Below are 19,389 nucleotides of genomic sequence, written 5' to 3'. Positions count from 1 at the left end.
AATTCTATTGTAATATCATACAATAATCACGGGGCCATACACCTATGGGAAGACGTGTCGCACAACAATTTAATTTTCTTGTACAACCTCCTGTAGCTTCAGTGCAGTTCTCAGATGTATGTAAATACCACCACAGAAGTGCTGAATATCATCTTGGTAGACAGTCTGCTATGTTATATCCATTTGTTGTCGCACATGGTGAAGGGATGTGGTTGGTAAAGTAGATCAAATCAGACAATACCAGACGCTATACTGTCAGATCCTACACATGCTTAGTCTCAAGATGGATTGTTCATAGCACTGGTCAGAACATTTGACGAATATCTTGGATAATTTGTCGAGCAAACCGAGAAATGTGTGCGCGGAAATTATACTTCAGGGAGAGCACATCTCCCTAGCACTTTAGGATGATGTTCTGAGTGTATTCTGTCGTCCCTTCAACAATAATAATCAAAGGTGTTTCGTCATAGTAGGCCACACCATGATGTCCGGAGTTGGTCCTGTACTCTGCTGCTTGACACACGGCGGTAGCTTGCGCTTGCTTATAGATGGTGCTCTCGCAAATGAGCTTCATGATGCCAAGACAAAATCTTCTTTCATCTTTAAACACATGTTTGTGCCATTGATACCTCTAGTTTCATCGGTCACTAGACCATGGGAGTTGAACTACGGGGGCCGTGCCGTTAAAGGCGCTGCAGTCTGGAACCGCAAGACCGCTACGGTCGCAGGTTCGAATCCTGCCTCGGGCATGGATGTGTGTGATGTCCTTAGGTTAGTTAGGTTTAACTAGTTCTAAGTTCTAGGGGACTAATGACCTCAGCAGTTGAGTCTCATAGTGCTCAGAGCCATTTGAACCATTTGAACTACGGGGTAGTCAAGAGTGAGAAAATACCTCCCAAACGGCACGCATGCTCTTAACATAGTCTTACCATATGGTTCCACGTGCTTCTTGTTGAACACCAATTCATGTGCAGACATTCATCCTAATTTGTGCTGCGATCGCCATGCGACCGACAATGGCTTTTCGCCTGATGCCGCGACTCAGGTGTGCATCTGCAAACCGTTACCGTCCGTAGCCTGTGCAATGAGCATGCTTACCTCCCTTCCGCCACCAACACTGATCGCATCTGACAACTCATATCTAACTTCAAGGCCAATTCTTCTGAAAGACCATCCAGTCCCCTACAAGCCCACAGAACGATATCACTTAAATTCAGTTAATTGCAGTTATTTTGTTCTTAGTTGCCATCCTAACCCAAAATGATATTCGAAAACCAATCTTTCATATTGTGAAATACGGTTATGAACTAAATCTTTTCATGCTCAATATCTTTCGTACTTCGCCCGCAGCAAGATGCTTTGAATTAGTGCCCTCTGGCAGTGCCCTGTGCAAATACGTCACGCCTTAGAAGTATCAGTTTTCCGTTTTCCACAAATTCTAAGATCCCCAATGACAAAACACTGTCCACGACAGGACGTGTAGGTATTCTGTGTTATTTTTTTGTATTTGTTAGAGGATAACTGTTTTCAAAATTCAAGGGTCCAGCTGATCTGTTGCCTTTTTGTTTACTTAGTAGACATCGTATTGCTCTTACCGGGACACGTCCAAATTTAATGGAATAAGATAAAGTAATTCTGATGCTCAATGAATGTGACCGCCGCGGTGTTTTAGATTTAATCGCCGTGTAACACACAAAATGTCTTGCTTTCCAGTGATGCCGAAGAAGCACACACTGTTTTATATCAGCAGGAAATACCTTTCAATAATAGCGGAAGCGCATTTCATATTAAATATATTAATGTGTTCACTATTCGACGGTTCCGTAGGCAATCAGATGGGTTTAACTGATTGCAATCTAACCCATCGAATATTTACAGAGAAACGGTGTTGGAAAATGTATGTCAATCAAGGAATTTCGATTATTATAGAACCACTGGAGTGTGATTTTGTTGAACAGTCGCAAGTGAAAGTCGCGTCATCAGTCAGTGCGTGCATCGCATACGTATGGCTCAGCAAGGAACTTCATTTTGAGTTACCCACACATATTTAGTGTTCCTTTTCAAGACACGGTGTAAAAGCTCCGTAATTTTTGTTTCGTGTACTGCTTTCGGAGAGTTTAGTGGCTCTCGTTCTTCCTTTCTAACTTCTCTGTACATGAATTTTTTGCATCATTACCAGGAGCCGACTGTTTTAGGTTCTTCGGGCGCCGACTGGAATTGTCAAAGGACTACTCTCCGCTCCTCGTCCCCAAAACAGACGCTTCCGGGCAGTATTTCAAAAGTGACTGCGGAAATCTCAGTGGTTACATAGCTTTTTACTTTTTTTTTTACATGTTCTGCTCTCTGCAGTTCAAATAAATTCACGAACATTTGGTTGTTTGTGCGTTTTAGAAATGTTCAGATTTGACTACATAAAAAATAGTTATTTTAACACAGTATTCTACCTTAACACAACCATAAGAAGAATGAAGACTTTTTGCTACTTGCATAAAGGTGGAAATAGACTATATCTGTTCTCTTTTCCCACAGCTGTAATGAATCATGTGGCATGCACAGCCTCCCACACGGATTTGCTCTTCCTTTTTTAAGTGTCCGTAACACTTACGTCTCCATAGATTACCGTCGCCCACTGTGAAGGCTTTAATCGTTGCTAGTGCAAATATTTTCTTATACACGCGTTACGTCATTTTCAAAGCCCATGGCATTTATTTTATTTCATTAATTGCTGTTTTTACACTTCCTAGAAACTAATGCAGGCGTTATTTCACAATTATTATTGTTATTATTATTTTTTTATTATTACGATCTGCAATACACAGGGTGATTATAATTAAACTTTCGCTACTTCGGAGGGCCTACATTAAAAACGAGTGATCGTAGGACAATGAAACATTGTGGAAACATTTGTAAGGACGTGCGGAAGAGAAATAACGAATAAACCATTGAATGAAACACATTTTAATTTTCACATAGAAGGCAACCGTTGTTAATTCTGTTCCATGTTTACGTTGCCGGTTACAAACGTTGCTCAGTCTGACGACCATCCACAACAGACTGGAACCACACTAGATATACAATTTCACAATTGTTCGCTGTACTTTCCGAATAGTGAACCATGGAATGTTCAGCTGTCATAGCACAGCTCGTGCACTACTTGAAGATCGCACACTGCGTCCAACATTCTCAGCAATGACAGCAGTAACTTCTTCAACAATTTGTGGCGAAATTGGCCGTTGCCCTATCCCTGAAACAATTCCGAAATCGCCAATTAATTTGAACTTCCGAATCGTGTTCTTCAACCACGCTGCGGGAAGAGGACCCCTCCGTATTCCTTTCATGAGTCGATACTCGGGAAGATAGCAGCACTGTCGCTCTTGTTTTGGTAAAACCGCCTTATGAGTAAATCCCTCCTCACCTTGTCCAGACTCACGTTGACTGTCTACAACTTGAACGCACACTGATGCTTGTGTTTCAACCCAACGTCGCCTTACCAGTACCGGCGCCTAACGACAAATCATGACACAAACACTACTAACATCGCAAATCCTGCAGCCCACAGTCTGAACATCATTCTGTACAGATTGGTATCCATACGGCAAATAGTTTTCTGGTTACACTAGCTCAGGTAGCGAAAGTTTAACTATTACCATCCTGCACATTAAGTACACTTTCTCGTATTTTATAAATAGTTTACTATACGGCTTGTAAAACCAGAGCTACTTAATTTTACTAATATTTATACGAAAAGAAAGATATAGAAAGAAAAGAAATATAGAAAAAAGAGAAAAATAAGAATGATACTGGGCTATGGAGTAGATAGACAGAAATGGCACGGATTACCCAACTACAAAAAAGTTTTAAATGAAGAGATTGCCAATACCAAAATATAAAGATATTTGTTTAGTAACGCCAAGTGTAATTATTATTCATGACGGTGTTATGTTATTATCTGCGCACAATGCAGGGCAATCGACCAATCGCAGTGCACAACCTCGACCCAAAACACTACTACTCCGGCACATGGCGCCTCACGAGGAAACTGATTATTCTTTCATTCCCACAAATTTCCGCACCAATCTTCAGGTTGTTGGCACGTAAAGTGTTATCCACCGAATGTAACTGTGGTCCTCTCTGTTGTTCGTCACTTCAGACCTTGCTGGAGTGCTGCCTTAACTCGCTCTTACGGCAGGACATAACTGCACAGACTTTGGTTTTGTAATGCGTACCAAGCAGGAACTGCTAGCACTCTTCAGCAACTTCGGCTCTGGGACTCTTAGTACATTCTGAGATTATCATTCCGTCGCCAAGTACTGACATCAGTGAGCAAAAGCTAGAGGTTCAGCTGTATTTCCTTGCATTTTCCCCTTTTGCCAGGTTTTCAATGACGCAGTGCTGTTGGTCATAACCGAGTTTCACGTTCTCTTATAATCTGCAGATTTAGAATTTTTTAGCATTATTCTGACTCATTTATCTCTCCTATTCAGTCTTTACCACTCCGAACAAACTACGCACACTTAAACAGATCATCTTTTCATTGACTGCGAGCCTATGATGGAGGCACTGTACCACTGTGTGTTTAGCTCATACGAATTCATCACAAATTCATCCGTCATTATTGCTTTTGTTGAACTTGCAAATGGAATCTGAATGCGGTCTTTAATAACCATAGTAGATGACATGACTCTGAGATATTCTCTCATATATTTCACGGAACACTCTAACTGATGTTTGAGTCAGAATTTTTCATTCCTTCCAGGAGGGATGGTGGACGTTGCAACGCGCTCTGAAAGACTGGATCGTTTTCTCTAATCAACCGCGACGTAACTTTTGACGAAACTGGGGAAGATTCAAAATGGCTCTGAGCACTATGGAACTTAACATCTGAGGTCATCAGTCCCCCAGAACTTAGAACTATTTAAACCTAACTAACCTAAGGACATCACACACATCCATGCCCGAGGCAGGAGTCGAACCTGCGCCCGTAACGGTCGTGCGGTTCCAGACTGAAGCGCCTACAACAGCTCGGCCACTGCAGCCGGCAACTGGGGAAGACTGCCTACAAATGTCACTACTCGTCAAGTCTTTGCGCACCCACAAAAAATGCCCCGTTTCTGTTAACAAGAGAAACGTTTGAGCAACAGGCAACTCTGTTGCGATTGAAGCTGATTGGGTGGAATTTGTTCTCCAGAAATTCGAAAAATTCTTCGTGAGAGATGTATTTTCATGTGTACAGCTGAACTGGTGCTTCCATTCTTTCGCACAGTATTTCTAAGACTGATCGAGTCGTCTTCGCCCGGCGCTGCGAAGTGCGGAGACACCTAAGACCGTGAAACCTCGAGAAAACGATAGGTAAATGGCCGAAAAGAATTGAATCTTCCACTCGGCTGGACACCAAGAAATAGGAGCTAATCAGACCAATAATCGTGTAGCAACTCCACAGTTACACCCGCGATTCGCCATTGCTTGAACTGCCCAATGTTCTAGAGCAGTGAGATTCAATTTGCGGGTAAAACAGAGAGATTCGATTATGACCTAGTCATAACCTTGAAATATAAAAAATATAAATAAATAAACATATATATAACCCTCAGAATGCTTCACGAGAACCTCAAAATTCAGCACAGCTTTTATTTTAAGAAAAATGACTTTTTCGATTAAACTCACATCATTTTGCCTGAATAAGTGAAAAACGTCCCCACGAAAGTCAGAGATTTTTTGCATAGCCTACCACGATGTACATCAGCTCCTGCACGGAGACTTGGCTCTGACAAGGGGAAGGAAGGAAGGAAGGAAGGAAGATTAGGTTCAAAATGGTTCAAATGGCTCTGAGCACTATGGGACTTAACTTCTGAGGTCATCAGTCCCCTACAACTTAGAACTACTTAAACCTAACTAACCTAAGGACATCACACACATCCATGCCCGAGGCAGGATTCGAACCTGCGACCGCAGCGGTCGCGCGGTTCCAGACTGTAGCGCCTAGAACCGCTCAGCCACTCTGGGAAGGAAGATTAGGGTTTAGCGTCCCGTCTACGTCGAGGTTATTAGAGACGGAGCAGAAGCTCGAATTTATTGAAGGATGGGGAAGGAAATCGGCCCTGCCCTTTCAATGGAACTATCCCGGCATTTGCCTGGAGCGATTTAGGGTTCTCACGGAAAGCCTAAATGTGGGTGGCCGGACACGGGTTTGTACCGTCGTCCTCCCGATTGCGAGTCCAGAGTGCTAACCATGCATTCGAAGAAGGGAATCGTCAGATGGCGTACGGCGCCACTTCTTGCGTTTTCGCGGGGACCATTGACTGCGGACATGTTGTTCCATGTTGGAAAGTGGGCGGCAGTCATCCGACGCTGCCCCTGCCGGGAGGAACGCAGAAGTCAGTAGAACTCCTGATTCGACATCAGTCTTCTCAAGAAGGTCAGCCTGTGGGTGCGAGTGGTCGTTAAGTCGCCGAGTAGGTGAGGGGGAGTATAGTGAGCGTCGCAGAGGTGCAACCTCTCCGACCGGTGTCTGAAGCATTCTTCGCTAGATATATGCCCATCGGACATGGTCTTCCTGGCCGCAAACAGCACAAGTACGCGGCTGTTCATCGTACATGACGATGGCCGTGCAACCCCCAATAACCAAGTAGAACGGCGCGTGCTTTGCCAGTTCAGTCTTGATTTGCCGCATACCGTTTAAGAAGTGCTATGTCTCAAACGTTTGCCACTTTTCAGTCACTAGGCTTATGACGTTACTGTACGTTTTGAACGCTGTAATCGCAACGTCTGGTGGGATTTCTAAAGGGAGCTCGAAGACCTGCAGAGTGGTGGGGGGGGGGGGGGGGGAGGGGGGCAAAATCCAGCGTGGTCTATTAGGACAGCACCTCTATGGTCGTCAGAGTGCCTAAATTTGAGATCACCAGCTCATCTGCGCATATTCTCATTCATCAGTTTGATATAGATGACGCTGCTAGTAACTGATAATTGGACCTCAATAATGCCTTGAGGTGCAATATGAAGATCGTCCCGGATAAAATGTTCAGTTTCATGTGCTCGAGGTCTTACGTGGTCCTCTCTGAAGGAGACCTTAATTGTGGGCTGGTGGTACGAGTGCGCCATGGCGTTCTCGAAAGAGGGACATACTGCGGCGATAAGGTAAACCGGAAACACTCGCGGGTGCTGCACGACATCTACATCTACATCTACATGACTACTCTGCAATTCACATTTAAGTGCTTGGCAGAGGGTTCATCGAACCACAATCATACTACCTCTCTACCATTCCACTCCCGAACAGCGCGCGGGAAAAACGAACACCTAAACCTTTCTGTTCGAGCTCTGATTTCTCTTATTTTATTTTGATGATCATTCCTACCTATGTAGGTTGGGCTCAACAAAATATTTTCGCATTCGGAAGAGAAAGTTGGTGACTGAAATTTCGTAAATAGATCTCGCCGCGACGGAAAACGTCTTTGCTGTAATGACTTCCATCCCAATTCGCGTATCATGTCTGCCACACTCTCTCCCCTATTACGTGATAATGCAAAACGAGCTGCCCTTTTTTGCACCCTTTCGATGTCCTCCGTCAATCCCACCTGGTAAGGATCCCACACCGCGCAGCAATATTCTAACAGAGGACGAACGAGTGTAGTGAAAGCTGTCTCTTTAGTGTATTTGTTGCATCTTCTAAGTGTCCTGCCAATGAAACGCAACCTTTGGCTCGCCTTCCCCACAATATTATCTATGTGGTCTTTCCAACTGAAGTTGTTCGTAATTTTGACACTCAGGTACTTAGTTGAATTGACAGCCTTGAGAATTGTACTATTTATCGAGTAATCGAATTCCAACGGATTTCTTTTGGAACTCATGTGGATCACCTCACACTTTTCGTTATTTAGCGTCAACTGCCACCTGCCACACCATACAGCAATCTTTTCTAAATCGCTTTGCAACTGATACTGGTCTTCGGATGACCTTACTAGACGGTAAATTACAGCATCATCTGCCAACAACCTAAGACAGGGCTTCACAACATACGTGCTCTCGGAGCAAGCTGTAAGCAGCAAGGCGCGAGCACGGAGCAGCGCGAGCACGCTACCCCCACTACCGGAGCAGAGCGGATAGTGGGGAGAGTGTCGTGGGGCACACAACAGCTGCCGCCAGTCAATGTAAATCCGCGGCCACCTGCAGGGATATCACGTATTATTACTGTGACAAATGAAACAAATAAAGGAGAATGCACACGTTCCACATAATTTTATTAGCTTAGTGTATGCCTCTACATTCGTATTAATTTGTGAACTGTTACACAATAAAAGGTGTCACTGAAGTGTGGGATTCTCGGTTATCTTGTACTTTTTGCCCTTTACAATTGCGTCAATGTTCGGAGTAATTGTTCTTGTGCATTGTAGCCGCAGCGTGCAGTTTAAATTTCGATCAGACAATGCGTTTCTCAGGCGCATCTTGTTACATTTCATTGCAGAGAACAGTTGTTCACAAACATACGTGGAACCGAACATTGATTTTATTGTAGCCGCTAGTTTGTGCAAACGAGGAAATCTATCCTGAGGGAAGTGTCTGTAGAATTCCAAAATGTTTCTCTTGTTCTGAAATTTGTCTCTGTATTCTCTGTCACACTGCAGGTCAATAATTTCTAGTTGCAGCTCAGGACGAATCTCTTCAATATTCGCTGAATATGGAGAAGAGAACAGGTCAAAATCACTGTCTAGTGCTGTCAGATCTTGAAAGCGTTGATCAAATTCTTCCTTAAGGGCAACTAAACTATTTGAATAACGTTCACAGTCTTTGTGAACATCTTGCATGGATCATAGTTTACGAAAGTGAGCTAGGTTTTCTGTTTCCAGCTGACTCACCCAAAGTGTCAATTTCATTTTAAAAGCTCGTATTCGATCTATTAAATGAGTAATTAGCAGATCTTTACCTTGTAGTGAAATGTTCAAAGCATTCAGATGGCTAGTTAAATCTGCTAAGAACGCGAGATCACATATCCATGAAGGCTCTTTCAATTCAGGAACACACATGTTATTTATTTCCATGAACATATTTACCTCATCTAATAGACATTGCCACGACTAAGCCAGTGGACCTCGCTGTAATAAGGCAGGCTACCATACTGGCTTTCTACATCCTCAAGAAAGCTTTTAAATTGCCTGTGTTGTAGCCCATGCTTCCTTATATATTTGGTTGTATGAACAGCAACATTCATCACATTTTTTAGAGTGATACTCTTTGCACATACATTTTCCTGGTGGATCACACAGTGAACGCCCCTTATTTCATTCGGCACGGTCAGTTTTTGGATTTTCTCCTTCAACAGCGCAACGAAACCTGATTTTTTCCCTGTCATCGCTGGTGCACCGTCTGTAGACACTGAAACTAAAGAATTCCACGACAATCCTATATTTTCAACACTTTCTTCAACACTACTTAAAATATCACCTCCGGTTGTAGTGTTCTTCATGGCTACTACATCGAGGAGCTCCTCCCTCACCTGAAGATCTCTATTAACACCGCTAATAAATATGGCAAGCTGCGCTGTTCCAGTGATATCAACACTTTCGTCCAGAGCTAGAGAATACGCCATAAAATCTTTAAAGATATTTGCAAGCTGGATCTGGACGTTGTCTGCCATGTCCTGTATGCGACGCATAATGGTCATGTTAGATAATGGCACAATCCGAAACTGTTCAGCTTGAGATGGACACGAATGTTCCGCGGCAACTACCAAACATTCTTTTATTAAATTGCCATCAGTGAAGGGGCGCAGGGATTTTGCTAAAAGCAAAGCAATTTTGTAACTCACTCTGACAGCTGCCTCAGTTGAGTTTTCTTCGTCGTCCAGATTTTCTTCGGATAGCTTCCTTTTAGGTCTAATAACTTCCTGTGCACGATCTGGTCCATCACATTTTCCACTTCCGTAGTCTTTCGCGTGGTATGACATATAATGTCGCTGTAAATTAAATTTCCTAAAAGAATTCAGCGTTTTGTGACATACTAAACATTTTGCAACACCATCTTCTTCTGTAAACAGATACAGTTCCTCCCAATGGGGGTTGAACTGCGAAAGCATGGTTGGGGTTACACAACGACGACTTGACCTGATTCTTAACCAGCGAAGTGACTGTTAAGAGCTGATCGTAGTACTTTAAACGTTACACAGTCGGCGCGAATTCAATAGGCACGCTGCGGCCAACGTGTGCGCACATTTCCCCTTCCTCCCCTCCCTTCTACTCCGCGACCTTGCACCTGCTCGCGAGCACGTGCCTGAGCAGACGCGAGTACTCGCGCTCAAATCCGGCCAGTTGTTAAGCCCTGATCTAAGAGAACTGCTCAGATTGTCACCCAGGTCGTTTATATAGATCAGGAACAGCAGAGGTCCCAGGACGCTTCCCTGGGGAACACCTGATATCACTTCAGTTTTACTCGATGATTTGCCGTCTATTACTACGAACTGCGACAGGCGGGACGCAAACAAAGCGTCCTGTCTCGCCGTTGCCTAAAGTCAGTCTGCCACTTGACCGCCGCCACCTCGTACTCAGAGTCCCAACGCGCCAGTACATATTCAACGCGTAAAACTTCTCTCGCGATTTTTTCGAAATTGCATAAGTAGTTGTCCTAATGGACTACTAAAAGTGCAAAAAGTTTGAAGTAAAGCCGTGATCCGAACTTCGTGGCCTCCCCTTGTAAATTCAGACTGAAACACGCCATTTCTCTTCGGGATAGGTGCAAGGCCCGCGATGGCAATGAGTCGTGCAGAGGCGAGGATGGAGATGTTTTACCAGATAGGCGTGCCGCCACTGACAGAACAGTTGCTGTCAACCTGCAGACTGATATAGGGCCCCTCGTGGTACAGGATACGTCCAATCATTGTTTGCTGCTCGGAAATCTTTCAAACCTCAAATAGTTGTATATCTCGCACAACCGATACTGAAAACTATGTTCGAGAACATTTATAATATTTTTATTCATTTTTTATTATAAAACAATAAAAAAGTTAATAGTATTTCAAAAAGTAATTTTCCCATTAAACTGAAGAAAAACATTGATCAGATTTTACATATTTTATGTAAAGTGCGATGGTACTGATTTGGCTGCCCATTGAGACTTCACGTTGCCTAAGTGATCAAGTAGGAGATTCTGTCTCGAATTCCGGTTTTCATATGTTGCTGGTCATACCTTTAGATTCAAATAGTTTTGTTCCAGTATTTTAGTAAAATGATGAGTCGCGGTTAATGTGTTGCCTTACTGGCTTTAGTGGTACTTTTACTCTCACTGAACGGAGATAATCGTCGTGCAGTCTCACTTCATTTTTTTTCTGTTCTTCTACAGGGCGTTTCAAGGTCTTTGCATTAAAAGTCAGTGGGAGATAGATCATGTCGTGGGGAACAGCTCCTTTACAAACGACAAAATTAAACAATCCTAAGCTCATAATGTAACCTGCTTTGCTCACGGATGACCGAGCTTAACCGCGCGCTTCCTAACGCCATGTCATCGCATTTAACACTGATTCTTTGGCCGTCATTCCTTACACTGCAGATGACGCACGAAATGATTCATGTGTTTACATCTACATACATACTCCGCAAGGCATCGTACAGTGCATGGCGGAGGATACCACTTATCATTACTAATTTCCTTTCCTGTTCCATTCGCCAATAGAACGAGGGGAAAACCATTTTCTAAAAGCCTGCGTACGAGCCCTAATTTCTCATCTTCGTGGTCCTTACGTGAAATATACATTGGCAGCAATAGAATCATTGTGCAGTCGGCCTCAAGTGCCGGTTCTCTAAATTTCCGCAATAGTGCCTCGCGGAAAGAGCGTCGTCTTCCCTCCAAAGATTCTCATTTGAGTTCACGAACCATCTCCGTAATACTTGCGTGCTGTTCGAACTTAGCGGTAAAAATTCTAGCAGCACGCCTCTGAATTGTTTGGATGTCTTTCTTTAATCCGGCAGATCCCAAACACTCGAACTGTACTCAAGAATGGGTCGCACAATTGTTTGCATAAAATTAACTATAAAATAATGTTCTTATATGTCATAACAATGCAGTACTGCGAGGGTTTGCTATGCCATTTTGGACTGTATCTGAAGATTAATTTAGTTATTATCTATAAATTAAAATAAGCCATTTGGCGCATTCCCAATCAGAACTCAAGTACTTTCTGTTGGTTCACTTCCCCACGAGCGCTTCATCAAGGTAACAGCATATGTCATAGTTGCGTTGTGCCACCTTGTCACGCTATACGTCTACTACTGTAGCCTCACACAACTCACGTCAGATGTAATCAGTAGGAACAAACAATGGTTCCAAGAGCCATAAATGTTACAATGTGTTTGATCGTTCGACACTTCCCGCATTTATCCGCTCGTGTCTTATTAGATAGTGTAATGATATTATTCTGAAACTCTTATTGTAGCTCTCCAGATTTATAGATTTTTTTAATACTTGATGCAGTAACTTTCCAGTCTCGATACCTGTATTATTAACGCCAAAGATGTGTCATTGACTTCCACTAACGTCTTTGACCTCAGATCACTAAGTGTTCTGTCAAATTCCGACTACATCATTGGGTCGCAGGTTTCTTCCGCATTAACCACCTCCTACCAAGCAAGGTGTCCGCCCCGATAGCTGAGTGGTCAACGCGACGCATTGCCGTCCTACGGGCCCGGGTTCGATTCCCGGCTGGGTCGGGGATTTTCTCCGCTCAGGGACTGGGTGTTGTACTGTCTTCATCATCATTTCATCCCCATCCGGCGCGCAGGTCGTCCAATGTGGCGTTGAATGTAATAAGACCTGCAACAAGGCCGCCGGACCTGCCCCACAAGGGGCCTCCGGGCCAATGACGCCAAACGCTCATTTCCATACCAAGCAAGGTGGAGCGGTAATAAGACACTGGACACACGTTCTGGATGACCGAAGCACAGTTTCCGATCCAGCTATACAAATTAGGATTTTCCACGATTTCCATGAATTGCTTACGGCAAATGCCGAATTGGTTTATTAGAAAGGGTCACAGCCAATTTCTTATCCCTTCCATCCTCAATTCGAGCCTGTGGTCCGTCCCTAATGACCTCGTCGTCGACAGAATGTTAAAACCTAATCGTCTTTCATTTTCCTCTTCCTTCTTATTCTCCTCCTCCTCCTCTTCTTTTTTCTTTCTCTTGTCCGCCTTCTTCTATTGCACTTCGGCGCGGATCTTCTCCATCGTAGAGATCTGTACTAAACAGTGCTTTCCCATCCGCACCGCACACTGTCAGTCTATAGACCACGTCCTTTTTCTTTCTTTTTCTGTTTCCTTACATGCCTCATCCATTTTGATTTAGCTCTTTGCGTTCACTGTTCATTTCATTTCTAAGAAAGCTCCACGCACTTTTATCGAATTCCAACGTTTCGTTGGCAGAAAAACCAGTAACTTTATTTAATATCACTACTCCTTTATTTTTGTCTTAATGCTTTAACATTTGTGTTAATGACGGCTAGTTTCGAACATATTTGTTCATCTTCCTGAGTAGTTCTCATGTGATTAATGAAATAATTTCATACTACAGGATTTACATTTCGAACTGCTCGCAACAGTTCACATTTGAACATTCTGTGTTCTTGAAGCTACTAAAAATTACACACTGAATCGTCTGTTGCCTATGGCAGGTAGTAGCATCAAGGACACAAAATGTTCAAGTGTGTACCACTCAGGTAATGGTTACAAAAGGAACAAATACGTTCGTAAGCAGTCACCATCAACTCAAAAGTAAACGCAGCTAGGACAGAAAATTAAACAAATTATAAGACAATGTGCATTGACAACTGGAAAACTTGTAAAGATCTGATTCCATATACGAGGACCATTCGGAAAGTAAGTTCCGACCGGTCGCGAAGTGGAAACGACAGTAAACATCCAATGAAGTTTTCCACAGGTGTGTTGGGCAGTGTCTCTGGTATGCCTGACGAACACACCATGACGCTCTTTTCAGATCTCAACACACAATGAACATGTAAAGATGCCTACAGCAATAGTGTCTCCCGCCAAGCATGGGTGCCCGCTGAGAGGTTCACCTGATTTCATGCAACCCCACGTAACGTAACTGTCATGAATTTCCTTCTTCATGACAACTATCGTCCGCACACTGTTGGGGCAATGAGGACGCCCTCTACAGCGTTTACGATGGGAAGTGTTTGATCAGTGATCAGGCACCATACAGCGAGGACTTGGCTCACTCTGATGTTCATCTCTGCTCCCATGAACCGCTGGCTATGAAGACAACATTCTGACACGGACAACGAACTGCAGACGAGCGTAGTGAAGTGGCGGAAAGCACAGGCAGCTGCCTTCTATGACGAGAGTATTGCTAAGTTGGTACAACGCACATTACACCTACTTCTCTAGATAGTCTCTGCTCCGACTTACAAGGGGAAGCCCGCCGATGTGCCCGAGCGGTTCTAGGCGCTTCAGTCTGGAACCGAGCTGCTGCTACGGTCGCAGGTTAGAATCCTGCCTCGGGCATGGCTGTGGGTGATGTCCTTAGGTTAGTTAGGTTTAAGTAGTTCTAAGTCTACGGGACTGATGACCTCAGATGTTAAGTCGCATAGTGCTTAAAGCCATTTGAACCATTTTACGTTAGACATTTGTCTAATTCAGAGCGGAGACTATCTAGAGAAGTAACTGGAATGTGTTGCAAACGTCCGCAGCTCGTGATCGTGCGGTAGGGTTCTCGCTTCCCACGCCCGGGTTCCCGGGTTCGATTCCCGGCGGGGTCAGGGATTTTCTCTGCCTCGTGATGACTGGGTGTTGTGTGCTATCCTTACGTTAGTTAGGTTTAAGTAGTTCTAAGTTCTAGGGGACTGATTACCATAGATGTAAAGTCCCATAGTGCTCAGAGCCATTTGAACCATTTTTTTGTGTTGCAAACTGTCGCAAATAAAACGTTCTTGATTTTCAGTGTGGTTTCCATTTCACGACCGATAGGATCTTTCTTTCCGAATAGTCCTCGTATGTCAGTAGTCCTCATGGCCAATCACTGCTCGCAAAATTTACCCACTGAGCCAGAGGTACTCTGCACCGAACCATTCACTCGAAAATTAAAAATCATTGTACGCTTATTAGGGAGGCGCCGTGCCGAAACGTTTGTCCTATAATTCTTGTTTATATTTTCCGTACTATTCCCAAATCGTTTCAGGGCGACAGCGGAATAGTTCTTTCAAAAATGTCGCAACCCATTCACATCCATATTCATTTTCAGCTAGACTGAGGTCCGTTTTTAACAACCTCGATATCAAAGCCCAAGAAAATGACTTAACAATACAAAATTTAGGTAAAGATATTTCTCAATATTGTACTCTCATGTATTCCTTCCTATTTCTGTACAGGTTGGCTTGTTATAATAACAAGCTGAAGGCTATGGAGTCGTGGCAGCCAAATCCGCGCGCTCAGCCTTTCGTTCCAAAGCGAAGCCATGGACTCTACAGTCCACAGACAGTAATAACACGTCCGCTAAATCGGAAACGCATTCTAACGAAAATATTCAAGGTAAATATTATTTTTAAAAAAGTCAGATAATATTTCTGTTGTTGATGCCTTAGTGTAACGTGTTCTTAGGTAGATGACTAATGCCTGGATAACTTGGAACTTGACTGTTTGTAGGCCCTGCTGGTCGTCGTGCTCCTAATAACGATTGGCATCAATGTGATGTTCATCATGGACACCAGTCGCCGTCTTCAGGAAGAAGCCTTCCGCGCCAGTAAGTATAATTTTGTCAAGTGTCATCCAAGCTCTCACATAGTCCAGTAATATTTTCTGCGATACACTGGTAGGCAGTAATCTTCCAGTGACATATCATTGTCCAGCCTTACAAAACTCGGGGATCGTGTATCCTTTCTACTTTAGGCATTACTTCGACGATTTTTGGCGTTATGCCGTTGGTAACAATAAAATTTGAAGAAATTCTCACAAATGAGTGAAATTTAGTCCATATAGGATCTTTACTGATACAAACAAGGGATTAAATGCTCATAATAATAAAATGTTACATGGCCGAAATCAGGACTTCGCGGAGCTTCCAGGACAACTAAAGAGAGACTCTGCACGTTGGGGTGTCAAACAGGTAATTAATAGTCCCTGAGTAATTTCATTCTCATGAGTGTTTATCCGAGCAAAAAGTTGAATTTTACTACCTCCTGTACAAATGTTAAAGACGTGTCGACCAACTACGAAATCCTAGACATACTCGAACGGTGTTAGGAATGGCAACCAAGGAGGAAGCAGTATCTGTAGTTAGCGGGAGAACTCTTGAACACTGGTTGCAACATGGGGACAAGTGCTGATCTCCAGAATGCTATTTTCACTCTGCAGCGGAGTATGCGCTGATATGAAACTTCCTGGCAGGTTAAAACTGTTTGCCTGACCGAGACTCTGTGAAGTCTGGAAGGTAGAAGACGAGGTACTGGCAGAATTGACGCTGTGATGACGGGTCGTGTGTCGTGCTTGGATCGCTCAGTTGGTAGAACACTTCCCCGCGAAAAGCAGACGTCCCGAGTTCGAGTCTCGGTCCGGCACACAGTTTAAATCTGCCAGGAAGTTTCATATCAGCGCACACTCCTCTGCAGAGTGACAATATAATTCTGGTAAATCCCCTAGGCTGTGGCTAAGCCATGTCGCCGCAATATCCTTTCTTCCAGGAGTAATAGTTCTGCAAGGTTCGCAGAAGAGCTTCTGTGAAGTTTGGAACGTAGGAGACGAGGTACTGGCAGAATTGAAGCTGTGATGACGGGTTGCGCGTCGTGCTTGGGTAGCTCAGTTGGTACAGCACTTGCACGCGAGAGGCAAAGGTCCCGAGTTCGAACCTCGGTCCGGTACACAGCTTTAATCTGCCAGGACGCTTCAAGTGCTGATCTGTTAGAAAACAGCTCCAGAAATTTACTGAACGAAGAGAGCTTTGCAACTTGTCTCATAGCTTGTACGAAGTATTGAGAGAAAGCATAATTCGAACAAATACGAGAGGCAATGATACCTAATGACCTCATATCTCTGTTTTTTTCTTTAATTAAATAGGCAAATAGAGTTTCAGTAAGATTTATGAACCGATTAAAACTTGAAACTTTATTCTGGAAATGGTTAAAGCTTACTACAGATGCTTAGTATATAATTACTACTGCATTATATACGTTCTAGATTTGTGTGTAAGTAGCCTTCTCATTATCGGTATTTCTCAGCAAAATAATCTGGTGACTTGGACGCTATACTTAAGCGTCGAACACAAGGCGAGAATGTGCAGCGATAAAGTATTGAATTTCGTATTTAAGATCTTCCTCTATAATAAGCGGTGCTGTTGGAACTATTTTTATTGAGGATTTTCCCCCTCAGTCAAAATGGCTCTGAGCACTATGGGACTTAACATCTGTGGTCATCAGTCCCCTATAACTTAGAACTACTTAAACTTAACTAACCTAAGGACATCACACACATCCATGCCCGAGGCAGGATTCGAACCTGCGACCGTAGCGGTCACGCGGTTCCAGGCTGAAGCGCCTAGAACCGCAAGGCCACACCGGCCGGCCCCCCTCAGTCGGTAGCCTTTAACGAAAGGGGCAGCGTGCGCCAACCTTCACCGACTGCTCACTCTCGGTTACGTGAGATAGCAGTATTGCTGGGATATAGTGCTGAGGGGAGGAAAGCGTAGCGTGTGTCGAGGACGGGAGATGGTGACGTGGCGACAGCGACTTTAACAACGTACATGCCGGTATAAATCTCGGCAGTGTCGCGTTGGGTCCATATAAATTATCAATCGTTGTGTATATGCTGAGACGGCCTTGCGAGTAACAGCTGTGCAGTAGATTTGTGATGCTCGCTGTTTCATTGTCTGAATTCTATTAAAATATGCTGGCACCGGTGGTGCAATACAAAGGAGGGTAGGTTAACGTCGAACGTCCTGTCAACTTACGCATTTTCTCTGAAGTGATTTAAGGTAAGACTCTAGTTTTTCCGGCGGAAATTTGGATACTTTCTCGCTGCTATTAGCGTCATTAACATGCGATATGTCCTGTTGATTCTACAGCTTCTGGCATGTCAGAGCAAGCTGAAGGTTACTCATTTCAAACAGCTGTTTGCTAGAAAACAAAATAGACAGCATAAGAAACAAGGTCGGTCATTACTGAAACTATGCCGTTTGTACACAGCTCAGGTATCGCTATACACTACGTCTTCAGAAATTTGAGTCCACATGTGTTCAGATTCACAGCTTCAATACGAAACCGGGAAAAGTGCTATAGTACCTTTTAATAGTGATGGAAAAAACCGAATGAAAACAGTCGACGCGGTCCGGAGCATTCACTTCAGTGCGGAAACAGTCAATCGTTTTTCCATTGTTAAATCATTATTTTTGACTGCACTTCGTTATCGCTGGATGTCACTGTTATTGCCATTTCGACATTTACTTTTTACTGTGTGTCGATAAATAGCTTTCAGTTCAGTTTTTCGTTCATGTTTACGAATAAGAGTTCTCTTAATACTGAAATTTGTATCTAGATCAGAATGCCGGAAACGCTCAGTGGCACTGGAATGGAAGGAATCATATGAAAATAATCTTCAATGCAAATTCAATGCTGTATATAGTATCCGTAAGGATGATTCATATTGTGAAACACTATTAATTCAAAAAATTCATGGGAATTGGCTAACAGTGACACACACTAGTCGCAAAAAAATACTTTTAGCAAGTGGCAGTATTGCTTTAAAGGAAGCGATTAAGTGACCAAACAATTTAAAATATGTATCTTATGTGCTGTGTGTTCACATCACCTCAGCGTTTACCGAAATAGGCTTATCACGGATGGGTTCAAACCAAAGAAGGCGGTTCCTTGGGTTACAGTGTGTACCATGAACCAACAGACTCCTTGATCCATGAGTCAGTCACCTCAACCGCCAGAGTAACACTCCCATCAGTAAGATAAAACAGATTGCACAGCTACAAAGTAACGAAAATAAAACTGGCTGAAAAGTCGTTTCGGTATTTTATGACGACATAATATAGACAACAAGCAGATCATTGTAAAACTATCCAAAACGAGTCAGAACATCTGAAAACATTGTTTAAGTGAAAGATAACCTTCAAAATTTAGATGAAACTGCAGCGCCAGTGAGTAGTACAAGTGGAAATCAAAGGATCGTTGTGTCAGGACGTTATCACGAAGAACAAGCATCACTACCCTTATAATGTTCAAATTGGTGTTAGCTAGCGCGTTCGACGTACTATCGGTTCGGAATATGGGATGTTTCACCGAAAGTGAAGGAAACTCGAAACAAAGGGAGTCAAAGATTTGTGTACCTGTGACAGAGCTACGGCTTTAAGAAAAATTTTTGGAGGTATCCGTATAGGCATCGTGCGTAGCGACACG

At 43.4% G+C, this 19,389-nt stretch overlaps 1 protein-coding gene across 9 annotated transcripts in view; it reads left to right on the top strand.

Annotated features, from left to right (window-relative positions):
• The window catches only part of LOC124721404 (protein O-linked-mannose beta-1,2-N-acetylglucosaminyltransferase 1-like), a 2,183,308-nt gene that overhangs the window by 2,095,159 nt on the left and 68,760 nt on the right, over positions 1 to 19,389 (top strand). For all 9 annotated transcript variants that reach the window (XM_047246347.1, XM_047246348.1, XM_047246345.1 and 6 more), the window contains 2 exons: positions 15,367 to 15,526; positions 15,641 to 15,737. In XM_047246347.1, coding sequence (XP_047102303.1) covers positions 15,398 to 15,526; positions 15,641 to 15,737 — 226 coding nt within the window. In that variant the 5' untranslated portion in view covers positions 15,367 to 15,397. The remainder of the gene's footprint in view (positions 1 to 15,366; positions 15,527 to 15,640; positions 15,738 to 19,389) is intronic.

Source organism: Schistocerca piceifrons, chromosome X, assembly GCF_021461385.2.
Source record: "Schistocerca piceifrons isolate TAMUIC-IGC-003096 chromosome X, iqSchPice1.1, whole genome shotgun sequence".
Lineage (NCBI taxonomy): Eukaryota > Metazoa > Arthropoda > Insecta > Orthoptera > Acrididae > Schistocerca > Schistocerca piceifrons.
The sequence above is the reverse complement of the archived record's forward strand: the minus strand, read 5'-3'. Positions and strand labels throughout refer to the sequence as shown.